This window comes from Leucoraja erinacea, chromosome 1 (assembly GCF_028641065.1).
Source record: "Leucoraja erinacea ecotype New England chromosome 1, Leri_hhj_1, whole genome shotgun sequence".
Classification (NCBI taxonomy): domain Eukaryota; kingdom Metazoa; phylum Chordata; class Chondrichthyes; order Rajiformes; family Rajidae; genus Leucoraja; species Leucoraja erinaceus.
In genome coordinates this window covers 8383675-8400287 of record NC_073377.1, presented here as the reverse complement: position 1 = coordinate 8400287, position 16613 = coordinate 8383675, and the positions used below count along the sequence as shown (strand labels likewise).

The 16613-nt window shown below is 42.2% G+C and overlaps 1 protein-coding gene and 1 long non-coding RNA gene across 3 annotated transcripts in view; one reads left to right on the top strand and one right to left on the bottom strand.

Annotated features, from left to right (window-relative positions):
• LOC129704718 (DDRGK domain-containing protein 1) overlaps window positions 1–16613 on the top strand; it is a 71833-nt gene that overhangs the window by 51253 nt on the left and 3967 nt on the right. For both annotated transcript variants that reach the window (XM_055648061.1, XM_055648137.1), the window contains exons 4-6: window positions 4833–4934; window positions 11196–11318; window positions 14026–14064. In XM_055648061.1, the coding sequence (XP_055504036.1) occupies window positions 4833–4934; window positions 11196–11318; window positions 14026–14064 (264 nt within the window). The remainder of the gene's footprint in view (window positions 1–4832; window positions 4935–11195; window positions 11319–14025; window positions 14065–16613) is intronic.
• LOC129704838 (uncharacterized) lies at window positions 7912–16603 on the bottom strand. The gene is made up of 3 exons (XR_008724806.1): window positions 16514–16603; window positions 13182–13261; window positions 7912–8186 (listed from the first exon to the last, which is right to left on the bottom strand). It is a non-coding gene; the product is annotated as an uncharacterized LOC129704838 (long non-coding RNA).

Below are 16613 nucleotides of genomic sequence, written 5' to 3'. Positions count from 1 at the left end.
CCCCCTCTCCCCCCCCCCCCCCCTCCCCCCCCCCCTCTCCTCTCCCCCCCCTCCCCCTCTCCCCCCCCCCTCCCCCTCCCCCCCCCCCCCCCCCCCCCCCCCCCCTCCTCCCCCCCCCCCCTCCCCCCCCCCCCCCCCCCTCCCCTCCCCCCCCCCCCCCCCCCCCCCCCCTCCCCCTTCTCATCTCTCCCCCCTCTCCTCTCCTGCCTTAAAAATCTACATTGACTGGGCCCCCACAGCCATCTGCGGCAGTGAATGCCACAGATTCATCACCCTCGGACTAAAGAAAGTCCTCCTCATCTCCTTCCTAACGTAACATTGTTTATTTCTGAGGCTGAACTCTGGCCGTAGACTCTCCCGCAGGTGAAAACAACCTCTCCACATCCACTCTATCCAGGCCTTTCGCTATTCGGTACGTTTTACTGAGGTTCCCCCTCTTCCTTCTAAACTCCAGCGAGTACAGGCCAGTGCCGTCAAACCTTAATTATATGTTAACCCACCCATTCCTGGAGTAATTCTTGTAAACCTCCTCTGCATCCTCTCCAGCGCCAGCACATACGTCCTCAGATATGGGGCCCAAAATTGCTAACCATACTCCAAAAACTTGTGTGTTAACTTTCAGTAATTTGGATATCAATTCATCCAGGTCGTTTCGAACACCAACATTTTTCAGTTTTGCCACTTCAAAGATATTCTGTGCTTCGGTCTACCCTGAGACCAATTCCTGATGTGGCATTGGTTTAAACAACTGTGGCTTCTCCATGAAATATATTTTTGTTGACTCAACTCTGCAAGTGTAAATTGTGGTTGAGCTATTGATCTCACTGGACTCCAGTTTAACGTTGTTTGTGGTCAGGTAGTATTGTAGTTGCAGCAGCTGAAAGTAATGCACGCAACAACCAAATGATCAGATTGCCATTCAGTTGTTGGGGAGATGCATTGAGAGGCTGACATTCAACACAGTGAAGTGTATGATTAATCAGCAACATGGGACTGCAGCTGAAGTTGATTGTAAGCTCTGCACCTGAAATGAAATGATTGAAATGATTCAATTTATTGTCATTGTCAGTGTACAGTACAGAGACAACGAAATGCATTTTTAGCATCTCCCTTGAAAGGGAGACACAGGGCGTCGCGGTGTGCCCGCGCCTGCCGCCGTTAACCTATTGACCTTATCAAGGAATATAATAAGGTACAACCAGTGATGCGTCATCATTTGATTAGTAAAGGTGTCGGGTTATGGGGCGAAGGCAGGAGAATTGGATTGAGAGGGAAAGACAGATTGGCCATGATGAAATGGCAGAGTAGACCCGAATGGCCTAATTCTTCTAGACCTCAGGAGAATCGCTGCTTGAAACAAATGGACCAGTTCACTCTTTTATGCAGCTGATCATGCGCTCTTATGCAATCTGTCCTTTTCAATTCCCTGCATTACCGATGGGGTGAAGGATGACTTTCTAGGGAAAAAGTTGCATACAACTGTCATCTCAACATGACACCAGTCACAAATGTCTCTGCCATTTATTGACATCCCATAATCACTACCCAGAGCAAATCAAGCAGAAATAAGGTCATAAGGTTAGAAGTGATTGGAGTAGAATTAGGCCATTTGGCCCATCAAGTTTACTCTGCCATTCAATCATAGCTGATTTATCTCTCCTTCTTAACCCCATTCTCCTGCCGTCTCCCTATAACCTCTGACACCTGTACTTATCAAGAATCTATTTCTGCCTTAAGAATATCCACTGACTTGGCCTCCACAGCCTTCTGTGACAAAGAGTTCCACAGATGCACCACCCTCTGACTAAAGAAATTTCTCCTTATATTCTTCCTAAAAGAGCTTTCTTTAATTCTGAAGCTATGACCTCTAATCCCAGACTCTCCCACTAGTGGAACAAAGAAATATGTATAGCACGATAATAATCAACTTCCCAGTAGGTGTTAGATGCTATCTGTACCTGAACAACATTGCCGATACTGCACAAATTTTTAGAAAAATCTTTGATTTACTGCTTTTTTTTGTAAGGGAATAGCAAGTGTGGACAATAGCGTGCTCAAACTGCCTGATATTGTTTGAGCACGCTATCTGCAACCTTTCAAGGTGAAGCTGGACAGAGTGTCGAGAAAGTAGCTGCTACAACACCACATAGTTGGCTATGAAATGCATGTGAATGCATTGCACCGGTGCTAGTACCATGGCATAACTTTATACAATGTGTAAAGGGACTCAGTCTGACGCACATAAACCATCTACACAATGGATAATCAAAACAAACATTTCTGGTCGTGTGAACATGGGGCTTTTGTAGAAGAAATAGGGTCTGTCCAAGCTGTAGTTTGTTTATGTGTCTGACTGAATGACTGAGAGCTTGAGAGAAGAGTCTTCATATTTGTATAAATATCACTACACTATCTTGGATCATGACATTTCTTTTATCATTTATCTTTAGCATTAAGCCATTAAGCTAGGATTCACATTCTTGGCCAGTACCACAAGTCACCTCCTAATGGTCCTAGAGCACTGCCTGATTCCTTTTGAACACAGGACCTCTCCTGGCATTTATTTCACTCAGCAGGACTCATTATCATATTCTGAAAATCTTTCCCTTTGAGGCAAACAAAATATAACAAATAATTAGGAGGACTGTTGTAATGTTGGCCTTTATTGCAAGGGGTATTGTGTATGCATATAGGGAAGTTTTGGAGCAATTTTACACACCATACCTGGAGTACTGGATACAGTTTTGGTGACCATATTTAAGGAAGGAAATACTTGCATTGGAGCAGATACACTAGCTTAGGAATGAGAAATTATCTTAATGTAACATATGATTCTGAGGGAAATTGATAGGAAGAAAGTTGAGAGGGATGTTTTCTCAAGTTACAATACTAGAACTTGGGTTTTGGGGGGGTGGGGATTACTATCAGAGCAAGGGGATATATATTTCAGATTACTCAGAGCTGAGGGAGTGGATCATTAAATCTAGACACGGCAGAAATTGACAGACCTTTGAAGTGCATGAGAGTGTGGGCGCATGGGTTGAGAATCAGAAAATGGTGTTAAGGCCAAGTTTAGATCAGGCACAGATCTTGATAACATCATAAAATGCTGGGGTAACTCAGCAGGTCAGGCAGCATCTCTGGGGAAAAGGCGTGATCTTAATGAATGAAGAAGCAGACTCGAGGTGCCGGGTGGCCTATTCCTGGTTCTTTTGTTCTCCTTGATGCTGCAGTGTGGCTACCATGAGGAATATGCTTTAAAAAGTTTACACACTTCTGAGATAGGTGCACACCAATGTTTTCTTGGCTAAATTGGATGATGGCCCATTGGTAACAGTGCAGGTCATTATTTTGGTCCATGATTTTGTGCGTAGATGTACATTTCCCAGATTTCATAATTTTTCATGGGGAAACTAAGTTGGCACTATCATCATACCTTCTGAACCCTCTGAATTTGTAGTCGGCAGGGCAGTAATCTGCATATCGCCAACTCATATGCAGCCTACTTAGTTCATCATGAAAGGTGGAATCCAATTCTAGGTAAAACATTCATATCTCAACTGCATTAATATGTTGAAGAATAGGAAGTGGGGATGCGTGTGGCTGGGTGACTAGTTTGTTAACTAATTACTTACTCAGAAACTTGATTCTTTGTCCAAAGTTGTAATCTATTTTGGAAAACCCCCAATCATAATTTGGGATTTTTTGGTCCCTTCGGCCCCTTCAAGTATTTTTTTTTTTAATTACGCAAAATTAGTATTGATTAAACAATTGACTTAACTCAAGAATATTTATGAGAATGCTTTTACTTTTATTCTATTTGCTTCTTTGCCAACCTGTGTGTTATCCCAGTGTATAACACTAAATGTACACTTCTATCCCACTCTTCTGAAAACTAATTTAGGGCAGCATAGTGGTGCAGCTGGTATAGTTGCTGCCCCATGGCGCCAGGGACCCGGGTTCGATCCTGATATTGGGTGCTGTCTGTTTTGAGTTTGCACATTCTCTCTGTGACCTTGTGGGCTTCCTCCAGGTGTTCCGGCTTCTGTCCACATCCGAAAGACATGCTGTTTTGTAGGTTAATTGATCTCTGCAAATTGCCCCTATTTTGTAGGGAGTGGTTAGGAAAGTGGAATGACAGAAAACTTGTGTGAACAAACAATGGATGGTCGACATGAACTAAGTGGGCCGAAGGGCCTGTTTCCATGCTATGGCACTAAACACCAAACAAAAAAATGTATTCTTGCTGGAATCAAATTAATAGACAAGCAAAATGAAATATTTAATATAAAAAGCTATATTTAAGAGGGAGTTAGATGTAGCTCTTGTGGCTAAGGGGATCAGGGGGTATGGAGAGAAGGCAGGTACGGGATACTGAGTTGGATGATCAGCCATGATCATATTGAATGGCGGTGCAGGCTCGAAGGGCCGAATGGCCTACTCCTGCACCTAATTTCTATGTTTCTATGTTTCTATGAAAGACCAAAATGCTATCTGCCTGCATTATGGTAGATTTCTTTAATAAAACTATATGAGGATTAAAATGTCAGATACAGGATTTTGTCGCTGGTTTAATGAGCTGACAATGTTTTCCTTTATACAAATAAAAGTGAAGTTCCATTTTGAAAACTATTGAATTCTGCAGTAATCTTTTGATGATGTATCCGATTTAAAATATAACACATAAAAATAACTGAATTATCGAACATGTATTTACGATGCATTGTACAAGAAAAATTAAAACTTTCAGTCAATTTTATTGGGCTAGAATGTACTGGGAAGTAATTTGGATTTGAATTGATTTCACTGTTTTTGTGTTCCTTCAAACAAAGACTGAAGAAGCAGACAGAGATGAACGCCGAAAATTGCAGCATCAGCGAGATGAAGACAGGAAGAAAGATGAGGAACGGCTTCGACTTGAAGAGCAGAGGAAGGTATAGAAACGGTTTTGCTTTTTAAAAATGTATTTTAGTTGGTTCAGCAAACTACACATTTCGCAGATTAGTGTGCAAAGCTGATGCAACACATGTAGTTGGGCATAGAAAATATTCTGCTGTTTGAAATAGTTTGTTGCTGTGCAGAGAGACAAAGCAAAGCGGCTGCAAAGCCACTAACAGAGTTACATTTGGATTATTGATAGGCTAGAGCAAAAATATATTACATCAATTTACATGTTTTGTTGCACAGATGGACAATAGGCACCTTATGAATGCAGTTCAACTCTAGTGGGGGAATTGGATGGACAATGGCCTGAGAGCAAGATGCTTACACTTTAAGCTGCTTCACATTTAATTGGAAGTGGTGAATAATTTAGCAAGTTCTGTAATGAACTCGGGAAATGGTCAGGCATGGCAGGGATATTGACTACCTTCATTGTGAAAGTCTAGCCATGACCACGTTTAATTACTCAGAAAATGTGTTCATCAATCATAGATGGCCATGGCTTGAAATGGACACAGATGCTTTCCTAAAATAGGGAAGATGTTGTATGTCCTCTCACTTCTTCTGCAAGTTATATCGAACACCATTGACCCAGTGTCTTTTGGGGAAATAATACGAACCAGGTCGGAAGTGATTTTTGATCATTTTGATAAATAATCAGAAATAAAGTAAGAATCTTTCAGGTAAGACGATTTCGGAGTACACGGGATAAATCTCTACTAGAATATGTTCCCCTAGTCCTTACCTTCCACCCCATCAGCCGTTGCATACAACACATAATCCTCCGAAATTTCCACCACCTCCAGCGGGATCCCTCCACGAGCCACACCTTCCCATCTCCACCCCTTTCCACCTTCCGCAGCGACTGTTCCCTCCGCAACTCCCTGGTTAACTCATCCCAAACCACCAAAACCACCCCCTCCCCAGGTACCTTCCCCATGCAACCGCAAAAGATGTCACTATACCTCCTCCCTCGACTCTGTCCAGGGATCCTGACAGTCCTTTCAGGTTAGGCAGAGGTTCACTTGCACCTCCTTCAATCTCATCTACTGTATATGTTGTTCAAGATGTGGACTCTTAAACATCAGCAAGATCAAATGCAGACTGGGTTATCATTTCGCGGAACACCTTTGCTCAGCCCGCGTGAACCAACCTGATCTCTCGGTTGCTGGACACTTTAATTTTCCTTCCCATTCCTACGGTCTCCTCCATTGTCAGATTGAGGCTAAACGCAAATTGGAGGAACAGCAGCTCATATTTTGTTTGGGCAGTTTACAGCCCAGTGGTATGAATATAGATTTCTCTCATAGAGTCATAGAGTGATACAGAATGGAAACAGGCCCTTCGGCCCAACTCGCCCACACAGGCCAACAACGTCCCAGCCACACTAGTCCCACTTGCCTGGGCTTGGTCCATATCCCTCCAAGCCTGTCATATCCATGTACCTGTCAAACTGTTTCTTAAACAATGGGAAAGTCACAGCCTCAACTACCTACTCTGGCAGACTCTGGCAGCTTGTTCCATACACCGCCCTTTGTGTGAAAAAGTTACCCCTCGGATTCCATTAAATCTTTTCCCCTTCAACTTGAACCTATGTCCTCTGGTCCTCGATTCCCCTACTCTGGTTGAGGACAACACACCAGACTACCACGGCAACTCCCTTTTCGGCGGGTTTGATTATAATGTCAGGGTTCCTGCGGAGCGAGCGGAGGGCTGTACGTTCAGAGGGGGTGAGTTATATATATCTGTAACTGGACCATTCTTCATCAACAAGCAACCTAGGAAAAGATGCAGATGTGAAAAACGTTTAACGCCTTAAAAATATCCATGACTTGGATTCCACAGCCGTCTGTGGCAATGAATTCCACAGATTCTTCACTCTCTGGTGACTAAAGAAAATCCTCCTCATCTTTTTTAAGGTATTGTATGTCCTTTAATTCCGAGGCTCCGTTTTCTGGTCCTAGACTTTCCCACTAGTGGAAACATCCTCTCCACATTCACATGTTAGTTATCTTTCTTGTTTGATGCGCATTTCGTATGCGTAAAAATGTTGTTCAGTTCATCATTGAAGGTGCACTGTTATTGAAGGATTATGCTTTTGATTCTTTCACATTTTTTTCGGATTGTAAACATTAAAACATGCCTGATTATGCCAATTATTTATTTAGACATATTGATTTTTGCCGTACTGTTCTTTAAATGCTTCAAATATATGTTTTTTTAATTTATAGTTAATTTTACATCAAAATTTGAATGCTCCAGTAAAGAACGGCCAACGACATATTTTTAAGCACGGCTGTTCTTGTGCGTCTGTTAGTGGAGGCGGACAATACCCACAGTTTTGCAACTGCCACTCGTGGTATGATTTTGAGTAGGTGGTGCTTTGAGCACCTAGGTTATAGGTCAGCAACCATGTTTCCAAGTACTCTAACGACCTAACGTCAACTTTGGAGATATTGTACCACGTTAATATGTCGATAGAAATTAGTTACATGATTTGTTTGCTTTTTATAAAGAATATCTTTTAATTGCCTAGGCTTCATTGCAAGAATTATTTAAACCTCATCCCAGACAGTTAAACAAATAATCTAGATTTTCTCCTCGTTGCAGTATTCAAGGGCCGCCTCTCTGCCTGATATGTGTTGGTGAGATGTTTAAACCAGATCTTGTCTGCACCCTCTCTGGTGAATATAAAAGGTCATAATTCAACAAAAAAAGATCAAGGGCTGTTCATTCAGTTGCTTGGCTGCTCAACCAGCAACACTACCGATACCAACACATGATTAATCTGCATGTTCAAGGTGGCACTTCTCATCGCAAATCATTTCCTGCATTACACCGATGATGCCTAAAAATGACACAGCACCCTCCATAATGTTTGGGACAAAGACCCATAATTTATTTATTGCCTCTTGTACTCCACAATTTGAGATTTGTAATAGAAAAAAAATCACATGTGGTTAAAGTGCACATTGTCAGATTTTATTAAAGGCCATTTTTATACATTTTGGTTTCACAATGTAGAAATTACAGTTGTGATTATACATAGATTTTTGGAGGATTTCGCAGTTGCAACATTGACACCACTTTACCAACATTTTGAGCTGCCCGTTTCAGATAGTCCATGTCTCAGGAACATACAAGATTGCAGGGATCTCAACTGGCCATGGACTGAGATTGGCACTGGGTTTGAAGTCTTGATTTTCAAACACTATATTTCTTAGATAACCATGGTTGTGCTGGATCTGTGGAGGCAAAGAAGCATTTATTCATTTAAGTGCGGTTAGCTGCTGAGCCGGCCCCTGCTCGGAGACCGGGGCCTGCAGGGGAAGCCACAGAGCCAGCCCCTATTTTTGAGTCTTCCCCCAAAGACTACGGCACCCTTGAGGACGATTGCAGGAGACTCCCCTGCGGCATAAAGGTGGATGAGCGAGGAGACGGACGTTGGTTTGCAGGTCGACCCGCACGTCCAAGGGAAGATGACCGCTGGAGGCCCGCAACAGCCTGGGGCTCGCCTGGAACGGCACCGCTCATAATACCTAGAGCATAGACTGGACTCTGAAAATTGCTCCAAAACATGGCACCTCTTGCAGGCAGGATCAGTATATTTATGTACAATTTGCTAAAGGGGGAATATGGTAAGGTATGGCAATACTCTACTGGACTGTTTGTAAGAAAACTATTTCACTGTGCGCTTACACATCACACGTATGACAATAAAAGCACCATTGAACCATTAATCTGTTAAGAGATGACTCCCGAGGTGTGGAAGATGGTCTGTTTTGATTGTGGGCCTTTAATTAATAGTGGAGTTGTGGGGTGTGTTGGTATTGAGCTGCATGGGAAACTTGGTAAAGGACACTAGATTTTCGGATGTTTACTAAAAAGCCCATTCGCTTATACGCTTAGAATAAGATGATGTCTTGGAGTTCAGCGTCTGAATGACTGAGTCAAAGACTTGTGTGAGGTCAAAAGGGCTGGGTATAGTGGTTGTTGCTGTTCCCGCCATCACTCTTAGAGTTGGCACATGTTTAAGATCATGCCCACTGCAATCCTAGGTGGATGGAACCCAAACGAGAGCACTAACATTTTGTCCTTTAATTATGTTGTTCTGATATGTATAGGGAAATGTTCACTACTGCGATGTGGATTTGCACGGTACTATTTCCTGCGTAGAGCATCAGCAAACAATTCTGATCTCAAGTAAATAAAAATGTTATCAAGTACAAAGTTGCTTCTGACCTACATTGTAATATGTAAACAAGATCTAATAATTACATTTAAAACTAACTAACCTTTTTTTGCTGATTTTGGCTGATCCTACCCTGATTATCTGAATAATTTTGTTTGAAGCTCAACCTTAAAGTATTCTAGAATGGCAAAACTAATGTTCTATATGGTTATAAGGAATTCATTTTCTGCATGATAGACACAAAATGTTGGAATGAGTAACTCATCGGATCAGGCAGCATCTCTGGAGAAAACAGAATAGGTGAAGTTTTAGATCGAGACCCTCCTCAGACATTGTTTACTGATTGATTTGGGCATAAATCAAAATTAGGCATCTAGTGGTATGATGCTGGTTACATCAGACTGCAGGTGCTGGAATCAGGAGCCACAAACAATCTGCAAGAGGAACTCAGTGGGCTGAGCAGCATCTGTGGGGGGGGGAAGGAGTCCTCACACAGGGCTCTGCCAAAATGTCAACAGGTCCTCATCTTCGCCCCCCACCCCACAACAGATACTGCTCAACCCACAGAGTTCCTCCAGCAGATTATTTGTTGCTATCTTATAATGTAAATGTGCTCATGTCTGCTTTTAATATACTATAGGGTCATAGACATGCGATTCTGACATAATATTAATTGACATTGTTGATAGTTAGGAAAGTCCAGTTTGTAACTCAGAACATTCCCCAAAGAACTATCTTTGGTGCAGTAATAATTCAAACGACCACTGAGGGCCCCAAGGATCTTGCATATCAAGTTTGACGGTACGATTGTCATATGAAACTCGATTCTGCCCTGAAGATAAGAGATCTTGTGGTTGTTTTAGAGCTTTGCTTATCGTCCACTAATCAATTGTGTACGATTTAAGATCCAGGCAGTTTTATAGTGTTGAATCATAAAGTCGTATCTCAGTACAGTTGTTAACTGGTTTATTCAAAATGGGAAGATAAAAGCAGTCTGAGTTACTTCCCTGTCTTTTTTCCCTCTCTTCTTCTATGGGATGTTATACTGGCTAATGCTTGAACATGTGATTCTGTCATAATATTAATTGACATTGTTGAGAGTTTAGAAAGTCCAGTTTGTGAGTCAGAACATTCCCCAAAGGAATTCTGAATGTATTAAGGAGCGGTGCATTCCAGTTTATAATGAAACATAATTTTCACTTTACATTTAATGAATGCCTAGTTCAGTTTAGAGACACAGCGCAAAAACTGGCCCTTCATCCAACCAGGTCTGCGCCAACATTGATCCCCGTACATTGACACCAAGCTACACACTAGGGACAATTACAATATTTACCGCAGCCAAATTAACTAACAAACCTGAACGTTTTTGGAGTGTGGGAGGAAACCTGAGCACCTGGGGACAACCGATAGTTTCATCGGGTTAAATTCTTCATTAAAACACACGGATGAACCGACAGTTCATCTTCCTTGGTTTCTACAATAAGAACACCCATACCTTCTGTTTGTTGCTCTCTGATGTGGACATAATTAAGGCTGGCATTTATTGCCGATTACTAGTTTCCCAGGGAAGGTGGTAAAGAACTTCCAACAAAGTGGTGCTGAAGTTACTTCCTTGAAGTGGTTGAGGAAAAGATTTTAGGATTTTGGTGAAAATAGAAAATTACAGTAACATATCTCAACATCAGAATGATATCAGATCAGAGCTGATAGTGTTGTTTATAGTTTGAAGTGTTTGAGCCTTGAATGTTCTGCCTTGCAAAAATGGCATTGCGACATCTAAGCTGAACTGTTGGGGGTGTAAAGGGACTTCCCAACACCAATTAGGAAACACAGTTATGCAAATTGCCAATGTTGCTTCCTATATAAGTGTGGCATATCCTCATAAACACACAAATGCAATGCACCTGCATGGGTTATATATTTCAGTTGCACACTTGTATAACACAATGTGCCCAGAAAATTAGATTTTTTAAGTTTGATTCAAGTTTAAGTGTAGAATGGAGTTTATTGAAATATCTGTAATGCCAATTTCATTTTCTTTTGTTGCCATTAAAAAAAGGAAGAAGAATTTAAAAAAGCATGGGAAGAAAAGCAGCGCAGAGAACACGAAGAATACCTGAAGTTGAAAGAAGCATTTGTCATTGAAGAGGAAGGAATTGATGCTGAGGAAACCGAGGAAGAGGTAATTGTTCACACAAAACCATTAAAAAACTAAGTGGATAGTGCACATTAGCCACCAGTGTCGGCTGTATGGTAGAATTTTAGAAAAAAATTATGTGGTGTGTTATTTACTGATTTAGAAGTACAAATACAGTGAAATTGTCACAAAGTAATGAATAATATTCACATTTAATAGAAAATTATTTCAGCATCATTAAAACTATGAATAATTCCTTAATTTAGTGGGTGATGAGAAGAATTCCTGTCATTTCCTGACAGGTTGCATTTTTTTAAGGGAAAAGACATTGACCAACTATTCTGAATAATGCTTATTAAACTTATTAACATTGACATAATTTAGTGGCTGGATAATATTTGTAGTGTAGAACTGTTTGTAGCTTATTGCAATATCAATCTGACGGTCCCATTCTTCAACTCTTTCTGGGTGGCATTGCCATTTATTTTCCCTCTGATATATAGATTAGGATTTTTGAGATTATTTATTCTTGTAAGTGGGACTGCATAGTGGTCCTGCCAATCGTGCAGCTGCCGCTGCTTTCAGCGGCCTGGGTTCAAGTCTGACTTCCAGTGCTGTCTCTGTGGAGTTTGCACGTTCTCCCTGTAAATTGAGGTCTCTCCCGAGTGCTCTAGATTCCTCCCACATCATGTTGGTTGTTACAAGGGTGGCACAGTGGCGCAGCCTTGCTGCCTTACAGCGCCACAAACCCGGGTTCGATCCTGACTACGGGTGCTGTCTGTAAGGAGTTTGTACGTTCTCCCCGTGACCTGCGCGGGATTTCTTTGGGAGCTCCAGTTTCTTCCCACACTCCAAAGACGTACAAATTTGTAGGCTAATTAGCTTGGTAAAATTGTGGATTGTCCCTAGTGTGTATGATAGTATGAGTGTGCTGGGATCGTTGGTTGGCGGGGACTCCGTGGGCCAAAGGGCCTGTTTCTACACTGTATCTCTAAATTAAACTAAACCAAGTTAAATTGGCCAGTAAGCTGTCCATGTTGTAGAAAGGTGTAAAATAATGAGGCTGGAGTGGCCACAGCTGGTGTTAATAAGACATATAAGAGAATAGAGTACAGGGAAATTAGAGGGAATGAGACTGATAGAATCGCTCTGAGAGCCAACATAGACTTGATGGGCTGAATAGCTTTAATCTATATCTAAGTATATATAATAATATTGCTAATCTTTGGTGATGCTGGATATTTTTTATGTTTCAATTAAACAAGCCTTTTGTAGTTGCATATTATTTGTATATTCATTCATAACCATACTTTACCTCTGTCTTCATAAAAACCAAAGTATAATTGAGATGTCTTTTCCGTGGGGCTAACTAAATGCACAATCTAACCATTATAGACATTTACACGAGGTGTACAAGAGGTGATTGGTTTTGTAAGATAAATAAGGGAATTTGTTGCATAGTTTAAGGACCAAGTGACACAAATTTAACATTTTGGGCCAAAAATGTAAGGGCGATTTGCGAGAAAAAACATGTTACCGGGGAGTGGTGATGATCTGGTATTGACTGCATTTAGGGATCGTAGTAACAGAATGAACCAGAGACAAAACAAAACAAAACGAGATAGGCATTTCAAAAATAATAATTTGACTGACTATGGGGGGGAAAAAAGCAGGGGAATAGATTTATACCAGAGTCTACCAAACTTTGTGTGAAATGGCCTTCTATGCCGTTACAATGGATGATTGCCTGAGGTGCAGTTCTCACATTGTTATTAGATATCTCTTGTATTCAATAACTCTTCTTGCCATGTTTGTTCTTGCTGGTTCACCATTATATTGAACATCAAATGTAAATGTTACTATGACAAAACTTAACAGCTGATCCAAAAGATTTGTGGTGAACTTTACCTGAATTTGACGACATTTGATCAGTGGACTGCAATTTTGTATGAGACATGGTTTGTTCTGAAACCTGTGTGCTTTCATGTCTGAGTTGAAGGAGGAACAAATTTATGAGTTAGGCGCTGTCTTAAGTTATGATATTGCAAGACCAGCCGCTGCTGCAGTGTCTGGCTTGTTCCTCCCGCTCCCAGCATTATGTCTGAGCTACTCTGACTTTCTTAGAGTCATAGTCATACAGCATGGAAACAGACTCTTCGGCCCAACATGCCCACACCGGCCAATAGATCCCAGCCACTTGCCTGTGTTTGACCCATATCCCTCTAAACCTGTCCTATCCATTAATGTCTAATTGTTTCTTAAATGTTGCAATAAACTCTCTTCGTCAATAATCCCATTCCAATAATCCCATGTTGTTTGCCCATTCTGTCCCACAACCAAACCTGCAATGTTTCTGCAGTGGGCTCTGCAAACTAAATTGGTTTAAGATTGGAGCAATGTACCCATGAATGCTTATTGATCAAAAATAATAGCTACAAAGATAAAATACTCCATACACGATTCAACAGCATGATTTAAATATTTTTGAAAGGATAAAAAAATGCTTTTGCAGTTCATATACAGTTTAAGCTGTTTCTTACACAAAGAGAATTAGCTATTTTTCGACCAGAAAAAAAGATAGGAACCCAATGAGTCAGGCAGCATCTGTGGAGGAAATAGACAGACAACGTTGCAGGATATACATTAATGTAAGAAGAGCATCCGAAATAGACTAATCTTGCAAAATTGTAGTAGTTAGTGATGTTTCTCATTTTTCTTTTTGTTTATTTCATTGTTCTTGTTTCTTTCCTAGTCTGAAAACCTTTTGGAATTGTTCATCACCTACATCAAGGTAATGATAATACTTTGTTTCATTTTACAAATGTGTGAAGTTACAAGGCAGGCACACCAATATATCACTGGATTCCAAATGAGTGATAGACCAGGGCAAATATTGTAATTTACCAAAAGTACTGTTCATGTAACTAAATACTGAACAGTTATCTTGGGAATCCATAATTTTGTTGAATACTGGACAAATACTTTTTTTTTTGGGTAAACAAAAATGTTGGAGAAACTCAGTGGGTGAGGCAGCATCTATGGAGCGAAGGAAATAAGCAACGTTTCGGGTCGAAACCCGAAACGTTGCCTATTTCCTTCGCTCCATAGATTCTGCCTCACCCGCTGAGTTTCACAGAAAGTTTTGTCTACCTTCGATTTTCCAGCATCTGCAGTTCCTTCTTAAACATTTTTTTGTGTAAACGTTTGTTTTAAAATTAAGCATATATTTGTAATATGTGTTTACAAATTTTTAGGTTTAGGTTTATTATTGCTACGTGTACCGAGATACAATCAAATACTTTGTTGTGCATGCTATCCAATCTAATCAGAATAGTTAATGCATACAATAAATGTGCATATCAAAGGAGGTTAAAGATGTTAATTTCGGAATAATACCAAGTGAGAATGTACGTACAGGTGCACAACCTTTTATCCGGAGTTCCGGAAACCGAAAAGCTCCGAAAACCAGACATTTTTTCCAGGATGTCGTCTGCACACCAAAGCTCGCGTTTGGCGCCAAACTTGACTCGAAACGATCCACGGTCAACCCAGGTCTGTACTACTGTAGCGGCTGCCTCCTCTTAAACACTTAAACATCTGTAAATCATTGCTTAAATGTTAGTCAGTTAGTTTGGAGGGCTTTTTATGTGAAGGGGGGGGTGGGGGAAGGGGGAAACTTTAATTCTTAGTCCCCTACCTGGTCGGAGAGGCGGGGCGCGGGCACTGCCTTACCGGGTCGCCGTGCAGTAAGCTCCGGAGCGCTGTGGCCGCCGACTCCCAACATCGCGGAGCTGGGGCTGCGGGCGTCCGGCCGCGGGCGGCGCCGGTTGTAGATCCGACCCCAGCAACTCTACCCCTGGCTGCGCGGCGCTCCAAATCCAGCGCGGCCCGCGGCCGGACGCCCACAGCCCCCAGCTCCGCGATGTGGGAGTCGGCGGCCACAGCGCTCCAGAGCTTACCGTACGGCGGCCCGGTAAGGCAGTGCCCGCTCCCCGCCGGTATCCCAGCGCTGTGGCCACCGACTCCCAACATTGCGGAGCTGCCGGGGTCGGAGCTCGCTGGATTTGGAGCGCCGCACAGCCAGGAGTAGAGTTGCCCGGGGTCGGAGCTCCATCCGGCGCCACCCGCGGCCGGACGCCCGCAGCACCAGCTCCGCGATGTTGGGAGTCGGCGGCCACAGAGCTCCGGAGCTTACTGCACGGCGACCCAGTAAAGGCGTTGCCCTCTCCCCGCCTCTCCAACCAGGTAGGGGACTAAGAATTAAAGTTTCCCCCTTCACCCCCCCCCCCCCCCCCCCCCCCACCGCATAAAATCCCTCCAAACTAACTGACTAACATTTAAGCAATGATTTACAATGATTCCCCGGTCTCCGGGGAGGAGGCAGCCACTCCAGACTTTTCAAGCCGCCCACGCTACCTACCTAATCTACGCTAAAAATCTTCCATTCCGAAATCCGAAAAATTCCGAAATCCGAGAAGTGTCTGGTCCCAAGGCTTTCGGATAAAAGGTTGTGCACCTGTATATATTTTAAATTATCCTCGGTATTGATGTTTTGGAATTTTACTTTACAATCTTTGATTTTTATAATTTTGAAAAGTTGAGCCACTACAGTCACACATTAATTAGGTCTTTTGAGAATGGTATTGCTATGTATTTGTCTAATACCCATCCTTTCTCCACATCTCCAGAGAAGAATCGAAGAGAGATTGTGGCAGTTCCTGGCTCTGAGAACTGAATTCCATGGGCTGGTTGTTCACATTATTTCTCAGTCCATAGTAGCAGTTCTCCGGCTTGGCTGCTTTGTCCTTCAGCATTTCTTTGGCCTTAATTAAATTTAATGAATTTCTACCTCTTTGCGTGACTCTTTTGAAGATTTTTACTCTTACATGTTTAAAATGAATTTTGTATAGTCAACATTGTTTTTCAGCCTTGTACATTGGTACCATCTTTACTTAAACCCTACTGATTTATTACAGTGCTTTTGATTATGGAATCCAGCATGCAAACTTAATGCCCAGTGCCCACCTTAGTGTGTTATCATTGAGAATTATCTCTGCTGAGGAGAGTTGAGCAGCCAAATAAAGAGAGGTGGAGACAACAATAGGAAAGTTTAGTTTAGAGATACAGCACGGAAACAGGTTCATTGGCCCACCGAGTCTGCACTGATCAGTGATCCCCACACACTAGCGCTATCCTACACACACTAGGGACAATTATACCAAGCTGATTAGCATACAAACCTGTACGTCTTTGGAGTGTGAGAGAAAACTGGAGCTCCCGGGGAAATCTTACTAATCTTAAAAAACCTACCTACACTCTCTCCCTCCCCCCCCCCCCTGT